We start from the raw sequence: 15,578 nt of genomic DNA on the forward strand, positions 1-15,578 counted from the left end.
ACATATAATATCTCATTAAATTAATAATGTGTACGTGTAGTTGTGATGATGTGGAAATTAAACTTACTTAAAACTAACATTTGAATTTTATAAACTTATACTACAATCCTTTTATTATTCCAGTACTATTTTAACTTATTCAACTAGTTTTTACTACGTACTTCCTAAATAGTAAATACAAATACTAACTGAACAGGATGAAATGAGACTGTCGGCAGAAAGCTTTTCTATTATTCGCTTATTCAACTACTTGTAATCTCTTTACAGAAACTAAACGAACAAGATGAAATGAGTATGCTAGCACGAAACTTTTGTATTAGCTTATTCAACTACTTGTAATCTCTTTACAAAAATTAACTGAACAATATATGAAATGAATATGCAAGCAGCAGAGAGCTTCTGTATTAACCTGTAATCACCTCTCGATTGCACATACAAATTTGGATATGATGAAGTGAGTACGCTAGCACAATGTTTATTATGTATTAACTTATTCAACTATTTGTAATTAGCTACTACAGAATTGAAACACTGTATATGCTAACATCCTCATTTCATCATGTTCAGTTCTTGCCCAATTTTAATTGAAGTAATTAATCAATCACAAAAAAAAAAATCAATTAATTAGTAACCTATATGAACATAATATGATTATCATTTTAAAACTTTTAAAATTTGAAGAAAGGGGAGTGAAGAAAAATAAAAGGGAATTAAGAAATTAAAAATGTATGTTATAAAAAACAACAACCCTAAATTTGGAATCTTCTTCGTTAGAACAGAATCATCCTTGAGAATCTCCACCATATGAAGCGGAGTTGAAGAAGTACGGCGCCGGAAAAGGGGGCAGAGCTTCACCGCGAGGCGCCGGAGTTGTCGACGGTTGACCGGAAGAGGAAGAAGGAGAGTGAAGAGGAGGAGGGTGATGATCTTCCATCATGGAATCTTCATTATTGTTAAGCTGCACCGATCTTTGATCCCCTTCTTGCTCTCTGAATATGTGGAGGTACCTCTTCAGGGGGCCCACGAAGTCGTCGAAGCCCAGCGTCCCCAGGGCCCAGCAGATGTCGTCGCCGTTAACCGTTTTCCGGCGCTCGCGGCGGCACTTGTCGGAGGCTTCTCCGGTGACGAAGCCGATGAACTCCGACGCGCATTCCTGCATTGTCTCCTTGGCTTCTTTGGAGATTTTGGCGTTCTGCGGCAGCCTCTGCTTCATGATCCGCCCCACGTTGGCTATAGGCAGCAGCAGCTGCTGGTCTTGCTCCGCCCTCGAACCCCCTTCATCGTTGGAGCCGCCGGCACCCCAATTCTCCGCCATTTTTTCCAGTATAATTTTCCTCAGCTCAGTCAAACTTATCCATCTTATATGTATATATATATATATATATATATCTATATCTCCATATCTCTCTCTCTCTATATATATTCTCTCTCTCTCTCTCTCTCTCTCTCTCTCTCTCTCTCTCTCTATATATATATATATATATATATATATATATATATATATATATATATATATATATATATATATATATATATATATATATATATATTATAATATAATATAATAATATATACTATGTAAAAAAGAAATACAACTATTAGTAAGGATAAATATGACACGAGGTTTAAAAGTAGTGGGATGCTGAGCTTGACTTAGTACACTTTTTGTCAAATAATCTCAATACTTGCTCTAATATTAATTACTGTATATTGTTAGGTTTATTACTATATTGTCAATATCTAGTATATGTCTAATTTTATTTTTTTTTTATATTTATAGTCTAAAGTTATGTCATGAGTAAGATGTGTGACCGTTGTAAAATTGTTTGTAAAACTCGCAGTCATTATTTGAATGTGTATACTGGATATCGTACTCCGGTGTAATAACCCACAGGATGTTAGACCACCCTACCATTTTTGTTAACACTAAAACTAGTTGTCATTATCCGATGGTGTGAATTAAGTAAACCTCGATTCTGTGTAATAGCCTACAAACTACTCAGGTAAATCGCACTAGGAAGACCTCGTGCAATAGGCTTAACAAAAAAGGTGTTGGCAGCCGCTGAGACTTAGCGTAGTTGGTTCGTGCCTAACTTAAAAGTCATAACTAGAGGCAGAGGGTGATGGAAGGCCTGTATTTGATGCACATGAAAACTAGAATCTGACCGATGCACTGATTGCGCGACTCACGATTTACCTCGGTAGTGGCTCTAGAGACCGGATCTCGTGGGTTTATGATTAGTCCAACAAAAATGAGATCACCTAAGTTAAGAAAAAAAAAACATTATATTGGCAAGAAATAACCTCATGTATATTTAGACACGAGAATCATGTTCCATTTCACTTGACCACACATTTCAGAGCAGATGAGAGATTATTGCACCATTATAAACTAACCAAGCTAACTAGTTTGCATTTTGGGATACTTAATTTACTATTGAAGATGTGTAATTCATGAATGGTAATATACAAATTTGAATATTTGATGTTGAGTTTTTAGTTATATTTATGTTAAATATGATACATCACATCTTTTTAAAATATTTATCGTGTTGAGAGGGTTTAATTTGAATTTTTTTTAATATTATATATACTTTATAAATAAATATGTATTGTGAGTTGGGTCTACGTAAAATAAATTGGGATGTCGTTGTCTAGCACGTACGATTAAAGAATTTTCCACGTCGGGATGTGAGATTATTGGATGAATGCTAATCCTTTTGTCTTCTAAAAATAAGCAGAGCGCTGTTGTTGAAGATGACATGTTAAGTCAACCAAAGCTTGGTTAATCAGCTTTACTTTCTTCTCCTAAAAAAAGTTAAATCTCAAACTCCAAGGGCCCTCATGTTCTGACTCGATAAAACATTTAAGAAGATAGATGTAAATTCGGTAACTCAATTGCTCAGTAGACATAACTAAATGCCGGTGCGCACAAAGAATTTGCCGCTTTAGACACAATTCTTACAGTACACTAACACTACCAAAATTCAAACATTGATGTATTCTTTCAAATACTGCTTTACTGAAATCATTAAGCCAAATCCGTACGAGCATCAGCTTTAATTTGCTTTCTTGGCTAAGACTAGAGGAAGGACAATAATGGCACTTACATATTATGATAGGTAGAAGTACATGGACATTATCTATGTTTAACCCACATCCGATCCCTCCAAAATTCATCACGTACAATTTTGTTAGTATCTCATTAGGGATTGGAGAGATTTGAGTACTAGCAATTATTGATTTTTCTATAAATCAAAGTAATTCTCTTTAAAGTTGAATTCCTTATAGACATTATTGTAGCAAATTCTTGGTTCTTGATTTGTCATGCGCATCTTAATATTAACTCATTTTGCAAGACCCTAGGAGGGGGACATTCCTAGATTGGGATTATTTTATTTTATTTTATTTTGTGTAAAAGGGAGGGTTTAAATAAAACAATACATATAGTCAGCGTTAACGTTGCAATATAAGATTGATTTCATTAGTTTTCAAGTTGATGCAACTAATTCCATCCCATCATGTTAGCATTGCTTGTAAAATTGAATACATAATATTTAATTTATTACGGAGCATATTAATTGGCTAATTTAGGGTGTGTTTGGTTCGCACATGGAAATCGGAATCGGAATGAGTATCAAATACTTGGTAATGTTAATGTGTTTTGGTGAAAGTATTTAACATATATGTTTGGTAGTAGGGTGGAATGAGAATGGTTACTAATAGTAGTGCTTGAGAATGAATAAGGGAAAGAAACTCTTATTTTATTTGGGTATGAGTTTTGCAATTGATGGGATACTTGAAACTCATAGTAGTGTTCTAAAAATCTATCAATCAAACAATAAGAATCACTTTCATACTCATTCCTATGGGCAAAACTCATCAACCAAACACACCCTTAGTATGTTAGTATATATGCATTTATAAAAACTATGTTATGCAAGTATGGAGTAGCCTTAAATCTCTAGGTCAATTGTGTCATCTAAAAGAGGAGCCTTAAATCTCTAGGTCAGTTGTCTCATCTAAAAGAGGTGTCTACAATTTAACGAATGGATTAGTCACCGTGTCCAATGATAAAAACTCTGGATACATCCAAAAAAAAAAACTATGCTATGCTGTGCTCTCTACTCCCATAACAATTGTTACTAATTGGACAATGGACTAGTTAGAGGCTTGAAGTATGATTGTGCTTGCATCAAATAACACTTACTAATTAACAACCCACTCTCTCGTACGACTAACCACTCATCCAACAAAAATACTTACAATTGTCACTATACTTTTTTTTTTTTTTTAAGTGGATAACTTAGATTTTTTTATTTCTCCATATTATACTCTGGACTCCATAAATTCAGCTACTAGCCCATAATAAGGTAAACCGAGTCAATCTAGATATGAGACTTAATACTAAACTGTACATTTCTGCATACAAGTAACACAATCTTTCTAACCTATTATAATATTTGTTCAACAATTATGCCAACCATGATTGAGATATGAGTTTCTTTTTATAGTAGTATCTTGTTCTCATTTGAACAACTCCTCCCACACACATATTATATTGGAATTAGCTTAATTCAGTTGGGAAAAAAAAATGTGATTTTCACCAGCAGATTTCAACCTAAAATATTGAATCATTTATATTACATCCTTGTCTTATATTGCTGTTTTTACCCAATTTTTTTTGAGCTAGTAATCATTAAAAAAAAAAAAAATGAAACATTATACGATATATATAATAGATTGGTTTAATAATGATAGATTTTATCCAGTACTATTTCTTCTACTTATTTATTTTATTTATTACAAAATTACTCACAAGTCATTCATATTGATATGAAAAGAAAATCAAATAGTAGATTATTTGTTATATAAATTAGCATTTTGAAGGTATCCTCAAAGGGATATTTTCCTTCCACCATCGAAGTTCAACTATGTGACCATCTATTTGAAATGATAACAACGGTGTCATCACCCTACCCTATATTTATTTGTTTGTATATTTTTACATTTACATAATGTATAAAATCTTCAATGCTATTGAGTTATGTAATATTTGTAGATGAGATCGTGGAATTTGCCTCTTAGCCCCTTCTCAGTTCTCAGTAATAAATCCCTCATTTTTATTTAAATTTAACAAGGTGGTCCACAAATGTAACTATAACTTTAATTTCTTCTTAAATAATTGCAGTAATTTAAGTCTACATTATATTATTATCCTATTAATGTTTACTACTACTACTAATAATACTTATAATAATAATATGAAACAATCTCAACTAAGTTCTCATAATATTACAAATTTGACTCACAAAAAAAGAGATTTACCTAATACACCCTCTAGTAACTGTGAATTTTGCTCGTCACTCAAAACATATAATAATATAAGCCACTCAAGTGATAAAAATAAGCGACTCCATTGTATTGAAATTGAACAATATTCCAAAATTCAAATCCACCGTAATATTATTTTCTTAAATTTCAATATTTTTACTCAATCATAAAAATGCGGCAAATTATTACATAATTTACATATTGAATGATCACAATTTAAATACTGAATGATCACAATTGTGTAAAATGGTAAATTATGAACATTCAATATTCAAAGGGTGTATTTTAGATCTAGATTCACCTTACAAGGTAGACCCTGATCCATGATATAACAATTGTAAAAATGCATTAATTATTCATGATAAAAAGCAGAAGAAAGAGCTTAATTTCAAATCTCAAAAATATAAATCATGAACTGGTCCATTTTGTCCTTTTCAAGAGCCATCCATACGTTGATCCCATCCACATTGGCGTTAGAAAGGAGGACAAACTCGTCATTTCCACTCATGACCGGACCACTCAAGTTCCCCAAACGGCAGTTTCCACCATGCCGACACGAAGAAAGTGCCGTTACATGTCGCCGGAATCCCCTGTATACTTCCAGCCAGTCTATCGCTGACCTCATATTATCGTCTGTCACTCTCTCCTTTGCTTCCTTCACCTTCTCCACCCCGAAACCCAGCGGAATTATACCAATGATATAGACTTAATCTTTGATTTATATACATAATAATCTTTAACTCCTAACTTATACTCAAAATAGTGATTTTAGTCTATCATGATTATTTCTGCTACCAATAGGTCACTTAATAAAGTGATTGATCTGATCTTTCAAGAACTAAAATAGCCACTTTGCCCATAACTACATAAATAAAAATAAAAATCTCTATCATTATAGTGAAATTTAAATATTAAAAAAACCTCTCTCCCTAAGTTCTTGTCTCTCTATTATTGTCTTTGTCTTTACAGTTTACGGCCCCTATTTCCAATTGAACGGCCCTGGTACCATGGGTATGATTAGAAGACCAAAAATACAATTTTTCCTTTTTTTTTTCACTTTTTAATTAACAACGTTGCAGACCAATCATCACTCATCAAATATGGGGAAAAAAATCAACAGCCTGACCTGATATCCACAGCAAAGAGAACAGTAGAAGAAGAGAAGCTGTGGGTGTTTCCCCCCTTCAAAAAGGGCTCTTGTTCTGGCCTTCCATATATGACCCACCATGGCATCAAAGGTGGAGCATTTAGGGTTTGTTTTCATCTTGAGAGATTTCAGCATTTGAGTGGTGAAGGAGAAGAGTTTGTAGACATATTTCCCTGAGAAGATGAGTGGAGATGGAGAGGTACGGTTTCTGGAGGTGAAGGATGATGAGAGAGATAGGAGGTTTTTGAGAGTTCAATGTATTCTTTGTGGGTAATTGATTTGAGGGGGATTTCTTGCTGTCATGCATCTTCTGTCATTGTTTATGACTTGAGTTTTGAGGCCTTCACCTCTGCAAATACTAGCCAGCTTCTCAAACATCTCACTTGCTGATTTCCCATCCACTATTGCATGGTTTGTCATAAACCCTAGTGAAAACCCTCCACAACTAAACCTAGTCACCTGCACAAACCTCAAAACAGCCATATTCATATCTGTTCAACATGCTAAATGATTAACCTCAAGGCTTTGATGGATGGACACTAAAAAAATTATGAGATTAAGTGTCAGTTTTGGAGCAGTCTAGAATCAGTTATAACAGATCGGTGGACTCCTTTTTAGCGTTTTCGACTTCTGCCAATGTGTTTTTTGGGGAGACACATCTAATGTTAGTACCTACGACACTAGACTCTTTTATGACGTTTTCAATTTCTGTTATTAAGTGTAGTGTGGAGAGTGGAGAAAGATTAAAAACCATTAGAATAACTAATGTTTGAGTATCTAGTGTCGGTTTTAACCATCATTCGGTTCTCACCCAGACTCTAGAGTGGAGCAAATGGGATGAGCCTAAAGGAAGGGAAAAAAGACTATTAGACTTGCCTGGATGGTGAAGATGGGAATTTCAGCAAGGGTTCTGTATAAACCGGGGCGATGAATGAGATGATGGAAGGTTGGGTTTGGGAGGGAGAGGTTGCCAAGATCCTTGAGAGCAAGCCTGCAACTTGCATCCACAAAGGACACTCCACTATTGTTGCAGACAAGCTCCAGCCTGTTAGTCTCATTGTTGAAGTTAAGCCTGCCAGCCATGAAATAGTATGGACTCAAAATACTTCCTCATTGCCTTCCTCACCACTACAGATATGTTAGCAATAACACCACAGTCAGGGGGCACCTGGAAGAAGAAGATTGTTTCCACTGGAAAAGCCAAAGTTTGATCAATATTTGAGAGGAAAATAGTTTCATTGGTGTTGGGTTTGTTGAGGAGAAAAGTGGTATTGCTTCTTCCTTGACAACATCTTGTTGACTTGTTTGGTCAAAGAAATTGTGCCATAAACTACCATTATAACAGTGCTACTTAATTAGCTTCAAGTATGCCAATTCAATCAATTTATGTGTTTCTTAGCTTCTTCAATTCAAAAATTCTGGCCTTGCTTGCATAATATATATGAAAAATTGTTAAGCTGAATAAATGTGGTCATGAAAAGCAAGTAGAGGCTTGATTGGTACAAGTCAGGATTAAAAAGGGAAATTTGGGTTGGTATAAGTGTCAGTTAAACTATATTTTGCCAATTTGGGTGTAAAACATACATTTTTTTTTTATTGCATGCAAGAATTGCACTTTAATTATAATTGGATGGTGTAGGCTAAAAGGGAAAATCTATTGCATAGGTACAAAGTTTGTGAAGGCCAAGATGTCAATTTAAAATTTTGAACACCATGCTTGTTGGCAAATTTTAGACTTACATACAGAACTAAATTCTAATAAGTAACATTATTAGGGTTCGTTATGAACAATGGGTGTTCTTTTAATGCTTGTTTTATTCATAAAGTTAAATTTTGAATCGTTGTTTAAAAAAGTAATAAATTTTCTCACATTCAGACTACAAAGTACAAATCAAATTAAACTCATTACCTTCTAAAAGTCTTTTGCAAAATTACATTTTGAAATTGTTTGAGGCCTCAATCCCTTCTTGCTTAGCTCTGTATGGGTGCTGCTGCAGACTTCCTTAACATCTGAAATAAAAGAGGCCATAACTAAAACTATATTAAATCATGTTTGGAGGATATGTTTGTACCAATGATTTGAGCATATATATGCCAATCCCTGCACTTCACATAAGGTATCAACAAGAAGAAAATATTGCAATATGGAACCATTTTATATCTATGAATAAGATGAATAACAGCATTCTGCTGTGTGAACAACAAATCCTGCTACTAAACTTCCTATAACTATAAAATTATGCCCTCGTGGGATCAAAAAAATATATATGAGCAGTGTCCCCCATCCCCTTTATTTCCTTCCTATCGCCGGGGACCCTTGTGTATAAATCAAGTTGAAAGAATGACAAAATCCAACTTGCTTACCCCAGCACACGAGGAAAAATTGAAAATAAACAAGTTAGGTTCATCTCAATCTATTCTAACCAATCTGATGTAAATTCGTAGGCAACAAATGTTACAGCACCAGCAGGAGCAGCTTTAACAATTGATGGAACTATGCCTTTATAAAGCCCAGCCCATCCCTCATGGAGTAAAATGCGATGGAGAGCATCATTCATATTTCTGTATGCATTATGCTCAACTTGAGCGCCATATCTTGGATGCCTCTTTAGTCCTTCAATCTGCAAAGATGTTACATGTAAATTGGCTAGGGATAAAATTTTCAGTCAGTGCAAACTCAAATTCATTTCCCATTCTGCAGCATTAAGAGAATGGTAAAACCTCATCTAAACCATAATCCTACACTGGATCATGTTGGCTTATACATTCTCTTTCTCCATTCGATGTTCTTTAATGATAGTTAGGTCATAATGCACTTGTGGCAGCATGTTTTTCAAAAATGTCTACACTAAATCAATATGTCTACCAATCTCTAGCCTAGCTCCTACTACTACCATTTACCTCTTACACTGAACAGAAATGAAAAGACATATAAGTAGTTTTAGGTGTTATTCACGAGCTTCACAATCAATTAAATGTGCATAGACCTGGTAGAGTGCATTGCTAATGGATAAAAAGGTTATGCAAAACAAAGGCATAACAGAAAACTAAAACAATTGTTAGTTTTAACATCTTTGGCAATATTCCATGCCAGAAACTTAATAATCTAGTAGCTCAACGCAGGAAATCTACCTGAAACCTCTTTTTCACTACATCAAGGGGATGACAAACAGCTTTAGCAGTTGTTCCAGCAGCTAAACCACAGAAAAAGAGCTGGAGGCTTGAAGGAGCAAAATCACCTTGGCTCATGTCTAATGACCTAAAACGGTTCCAATCCTAGAAAAATTGTTGGCCAACAAAATCAAGATACTGTAAACCTGCAGCTTAAAGTTGGTGAAAAAGGAAAAGAATTGTACCACTGTCCAGCGCTTGAATGCATCATAAGTTCCAAACTGCAAACCAGCATAAGGAATGATTTCGACGAGCGTAGGACTCAATCCAGAATACAGGCCTCGAATCCCACGACTTCTAAGTATATCAACAAATGCAGACCTCATGTTTGGGTAAACCTGCAAGTGTGCACTCCACCTGAGTCTCAAAAGACCTAAATAATATGAATGCAAATACTATATGCAACACACTTCTTTTAACTGGCCATGTGTTACACATCATTCATTCTTTTTCATTGTCATAATTGAAATCAAGAATTACTACACATTTACTTTGACTAATCAGAAATATTGCTGTGTTCATCAGCAAAAGTTATTAAAAAAAATAAAAATTAAAAATAAAAATAAAAATAAAAATAAAAAATAAAAACCTTTGGCTCCCCTTGTGAAGCTAATAATGTTCTTAGCAGGTCAAATGGATATGATCCAACGGTAGCTGCACAGCCTGCTAATGCTCCGCTGGTAAATGAAACTAATGGGCTCAAGTTCATGTGGTCTTCTGCATAAAATCAAGCCACAATGTTAGAGACACAGAAAAGTAAGACACAGAGGTGCTTATCTAGATCATTAAGATATTATATATGCTACAGAAAATTCAACTCCCAAGTCCCAAATGCACATATAATGAATACTCAATACAAATGGAACAACAGGAAGTGCTAGTGTATGTGAGAACTGGGATCTTTGGCAGTTTGGCCAAAACAAAATAATTGATTGAAATATTGAATATTAAGTTTGGTAGAGTACAATGACAAACCTGATTTTGAAGATCCAGAAACAAGGGTTTTCAACTTGTGCAACACAGTAAATTGTATGGCAGTATATGGCATCACCATCAAAAGTGCTGGAACGTTACCCCGCCAATAGCCCTGTAACAAAATTCCCAATTAAATAAACCACACAACTTGTAATCACCTTTAAAGGGGAGGTTGTAATTATGTCAGTAACATTGCCATTTTTAAGTCTCAGAATGTGCACAGTTGCATACTTTTGAAATAATTATTAAATAAGTAGAAAAGAAATAATGTAATACCGGTAAGCCTTCCTCTCTGAATATGTCCCTAGATGCTTGCAGCATCCCAGTGTACTTAGAAGGTTGATATACATCCCTGGCAAGCAAGGCCCATCTAGAAGTAGGTTCCAATTGAACCTGAAAACAACTAACAATATCAGGTCCTCTCCTTCTCAAATCCAAGCATAAGCACCCGGAGAAGAAAGGTAAATAGCAATTAACATGGTAAAACATGGTAAATAGCAATTCGAGCAGCATTACCTGGAATCTGATCTTAATCACATCGAGCGGCGATGTCACGGTCCTCGATATGCCACCGGAAATTGCACCTGCCGTGGCATCGTTAATTGCCCTTCTAAGCTGCCCCGCCTCTTCCATATCCTGTTTTGGACTTAACCTGCCTGCATCTCGGTTCCAAAACCACCCTCGCATTAAAATCTCCCTTGATCGCACAAACAGAACGAGAGCTAACGCCCTGTGCAGTTGTGCACGAACATCCCCCAACCCCCAACCTCACTCCCTTCGCCATTTCCCGTCAATTTACACCAAAAAATGCCGGGAAAATCATCTAAAACAACAAAACTAACCCTGGCACGAATTACGCGCAATCTCTCCCTCTATACACACACAATCATACATATACATTAAAAAAAAAAAAAAAAAAAAAAAAAAAAAAAAAAACAGAGAGCAATTGTTTAGGGTATAGTGAGGTTTGTGTTGCATTATAGAAATGCGAAACAAGGCTCCAAAATCAGGAACACGGAGTAGATCAACGGATATTGCAACGTAGAGATTGCAAAGAGGGATTACCTGAGAGAAGACAAGCGGGACAGTTCGGGAACGCTGTTACATCAAAGGAGAGCTGCCGGCTATGGGGGAGATGGCGGTGGGAGGGAAGAAGAATGCGCGGGGGAGGGGGGGCGATTGGAAGAGCGGATGATTAGGGGCGTGTTTCTGAGTCGGTAAGGACCTAACGATTTAACGAAACATATATAATTATATATATTGAAAAAGCTTTGCACTTTGTGAGGTCAAATACTCAAATCTTTGCTTTTAAACATGGACGGTCACGATGCCTCTCTTTAATTTTTCGAGAGTGTTTGATTCATAGGTTTGCCCACTAATATGGATGCTCACGATGCCTCTCTTTAATCATCATTATCATTATCATCATCAACATATGGTGAAGGAATATAGTTTATATTGTAAGATAAAGTATTAACATATATATGTTCATTTTTAATATTTTACATATATTTTGAAGATTTATTTTTGATGTGCTGTAAATTCATTTTTAGTTTGTTATCTAAAAATAAATTTTTAATATACTAAAATTTAATATTAATTAAAAAAATTAATATTGATTAGTAATCTACTTTATAATCTGAACCACATAGCTCAGAGTATAATTTGTTTTGGGCATTGGGTTGTCGACTCATGACCTAGATAATAATTATATCATATACTACAATTCATATTGTAAGGTGAATTATTGACCTAAAAAATTTTTTAGTCTATTAATTATTAAATTTTAGTATGTTGAATGTTATTTTTTAAAATGAGCATTAAAAATGAAAGAGTAAATACTCAAAATGGTCCCTTGACTATGGATAAATTCATAAATTGGTCCTCAACTTTCAATTTCATCTAATTAAGTCCTTAACTTTGTAATTTAATACAATTTGGTCCTCTGTTTATTTGACCGTTTGTTGACTGTGATTTTTGATGATATATATGTAATTTCATGGTCCATCGTCGATTTTTTAAGGTTCCGGTTGCATTTCCAGACCGCACTGTTACATTTGAATCCAATGTCGAAAGCAATCTACCAAACCCGGTCACTTTTCTTCATCCTCCCTTTGGATTCAATGTAGTTGAATTCGTATCAGAGCGAAGAAGACGACATGTTTCCGAACCGGTGCAACGTCATCCTGGAGGCCTCTACGTGCTCCGACGAGAGCTGAAGGTTCTTCTGGAGATCGTCGATCACGGTCAACAAACGGTCAATTTGATGGAGGACCAAATCGTGTCAAAATTGCAAAGTTAAGGACTTAATTGAGTGAAATTGAAAGTTGAGGACTAATTTGTGAATTTAGCTATAGTCGAGGGACCATTTTGAGTATTTACTCAAAATGAAAACTACCTGATTTTGAAGATCCAAAAGCAAGGGTTTTCAGCTTGTGAAACACTGCAAATTATATGGCATGACCATCAGAAGTCCTTGGGACATTACCCCTCCAATAGCCCTGATACAAAATTCCCAATTAAATGGTTCAAATTGATTCACTTCTCATCACTTTTAAAGAGGGAGATAGATTAATCGGACAATTCTAGTTAAGTTAATTGGTCAAATTATTGATAACTAAGTAAACATAAAATTATAAGTTTGACTCTCAATCAGAGCGGTATGTTGACCTTTTTATTTAAATTAATCAATTATGACAACTTAGACTGATTTACATATTTTGTGATCCTTTACCAATTAGAATCACAATATAATTGAAGAATTTATCATATGTATACTCTCACACAGTGATTACAAATTTCCCATGACTCAAGATAAAAACTAGACTAGCTAATCCGAATTATATTAGCTCGTATTGGGATTTTCCAAGCTTACAATTTACTTTAGCATATGGCTTATCAATTGTCATTGGTTCCTAAGTTTTTTAAATATCACATTTGTTCTCAAAATTATATATTATATTTTTCCTTAATAATCATATTATTCTTGATTTAGTATTATATTTGCTAGTATAAGTATTACATTTGATCCGATGCACAAATGCATTAACGATAACATCTAGAGTTTGAACAATTTAGTCTCTTCTATGTGCAATGCTCAAAAATATATGTCCAATCTTTATATGTTTTAAAAATAACAAACAAATCCCTACTAATTAAAATCGGTATGAAATCAAATTTATTTATTATAATAATCCAATATATAATGTCTACAAATATTATTATCATTATGCGGGCTGTGTTATGAATGAATGTAGAGAGCTTAAACGACACTTTGATAGGGTGTCCTTCTGTTATGTTTCTAGATCAGTGAATAAGCTTGCCCATACGTTAGCTAGGGCGGCTCGTTCGGATACTGATTCTCATTGTTGGATTTCTACTTTCCCTTCTTGTATTGCTTCTTTATTATAATAAATTTTTTGGAGGCGAGTTTTCAAACAAAAAAATTAATTAATTAATTAATTAATTATATATATATATATATATATATATATATATATATATATAAAAGAAAATATATGGTGGATGCATGTGCATGGTAACAATAATGGAAAAGATAACGTAAGTTATAACGGTAGGGGTATGTTTGTCCAAAAAATTATATAGTACAACTCTAAAAACACAATGTATAAAATGAATAGCATTACAAACATGGACATAAATGAGGGATATAACCTTGATTGAGACTTATTATGTTTATATATATATATATATATATATATACACGTGTGTGTTCTATATTTTTTCAGTTCAAAGAATCAATGCCCCTATCATGAGAGTTCAATTTTGTGACCACTTATTTAGAATAGTAACAAATGTATCATCACACATTCACACTATATAGTAGTTGACAATAACTATATATTTTTTGTGAGAATAAGAAATTAATTCATTAAATCATCAACAATACATTCAACAAGGAAAAGAGGAGGGGTATCAAACCACTCTCCGTAACTTGACACATAAAAGGCCTCTTGAGCAACAATGTGGGCGGCATGATTCGCATATCGCCTAGAAAACTGAATTTGACATCGTCAATCACGGATGTCAATTCTTTAATGTTATGGGCCTTGGTTGGGTTTTGCGGGATGATGATGGTAATTTTTTAACAGCAAAAAATGTGTGTATGACCGGGTCTTTCACTATCAAAGAAGCGGAAGCCATTAACATGAGGGAAGCACTTCGGTGGTTAAAAAAACACTGGAATTGACAACGTTATTGTTAAAACGGACTTTCAACTTTTTTCTAGAGCTCTATCTTATAATTCTATTATTTAGTTACTTGCTTTTTTGTATTTTATTTTTTGTTTGGATGATGAGGGAAACTCTCCATCATTATTGAAAATGTACATTATACAAATCTAATTTATATGTAATAAAGACAAAATTGTGAACTTTTAGTGTGAAAATTATGTTTCACTTAATTGGCTATTTTTTTGGAGTTCACTTTTGGAGCGGATGATGAATAAAGACGCATTGGTATAGTATTTCCAAATGCATTACAAATAGTTTCCAATGTTTTTGCACACTACACTAATTATTACTCCAATTTTAAAAAAATTTATTATGTGGTATGTAAAATGTCTTATTCTTAAAATAGAAAGTGAGGTGTGTATATTTGTTGTAAAATTTAAAATAAAAACAATATTCAAAATGAGACAATCTCTTTCATTTCAATTATATTTTTTTAGTTAGGCAATAATGCGTCATGAGTATCATAACGGTATGAGGCACCTTTAAACTCGTATCATACTCAGACCCAATTAAAGGACAAAATGCTGGTCAAATGGATTTTTCTATATAAGAGAAGATTCAAACTCCCGATCTCTCTTAAGAAGAGAGTGCACGACCACTCACGCCAACCAAAAATGGTTTTATTTCAATTCTATTTTGACATATTGCAATGTACATTAGTACTCCGTACATATTAATGATGTCACTAAGAAAATGGG

General features: G+C 34.1%; 2 protein-coding genes and 1 pseudogene across 3 annotated transcripts; all 3 read right to left on the reverse strand.

Annotated features, from left to right (window-relative positions):
• Positions 1 to 702: 702 nt before the first annotated feature.
• Positions 703 to 1,363, reverse strand: LOC109169891 (transcriptional activator hap3-like). The gene has a single exon (XM_019318788.1). It carries the CDS (start codon positions 1,313 to 1,315, stop codon positions 782 to 784), a length of 534 nt encoding a protein of 177 aa, XP_019174333.1. The 5' UTR covers positions 1,316 to 1,363; the 3' UTR covers positions 703 to 781.
• A 4,228-nt stretch (positions 1,364 to 5,591) lies between these two features.
• Positions 5,592 to 8,510, reverse strand: LOC109169849 (annotated as a pseudogene).
• A 106-nt stretch (positions 8,511 to 8,616) lies between these two features.
• LOC109170663 (mitochondrial thiamine pyrophosphate carrier-like) lies at positions 8,617 to 11,852 on the reverse strand. 2 transcript variants are annotated; one of them, XM_019319865.1, is made up of 8 exons: positions 11,693 to 11,852; positions 11,144 to 11,283; positions 10,904 to 11,020; positions 10,628 to 10,739; positions 10,242 to 10,369; positions 9,838 to 9,990; positions 9,614 to 9,757; positions 8,617 to 9,102 (listed from the first exon to the last, which is right to left on the reverse strand). In XM_019319865.1, exons 2-8 carry the CDS (start codon positions 11,258 to 11,260, stop codon positions 8,896 to 8,898), a joined length of 978 nt encoding a protein of 325 aa, XP_019175410.1. In that variant the 5' UTR covers positions 11,261 to 11,283; positions 11,693 to 11,852; the 3' UTR covers positions 8,617 to 8,895. The 2 variants fall into 2 exon arrangements, with proteins under 2 accessions (XP_019175410.1, XP_019175409.1); XM_019319864.1 differs by having other exon boundaries at positions 11,144 to 11,499.
• Positions 11,853 to 15,578: the final 3,726 nt, after the last annotated feature.

This window comes from Ipomoea nil, unplaced genomic scaffold, assembly GCF_001879475.1.
Source record: "Ipomoea nil cultivar Tokyo-kokei standard unplaced genomic scaffold, Asagao_1.1 scaffold3321, whole genome shotgun sequence".
NCBI classification, from domain to species: Eukaryota; Viridiplantae; Streptophyta; class Magnoliopsida; order Solanales; family Convolvulaceae; genus Ipomoea; species Ipomoea nil.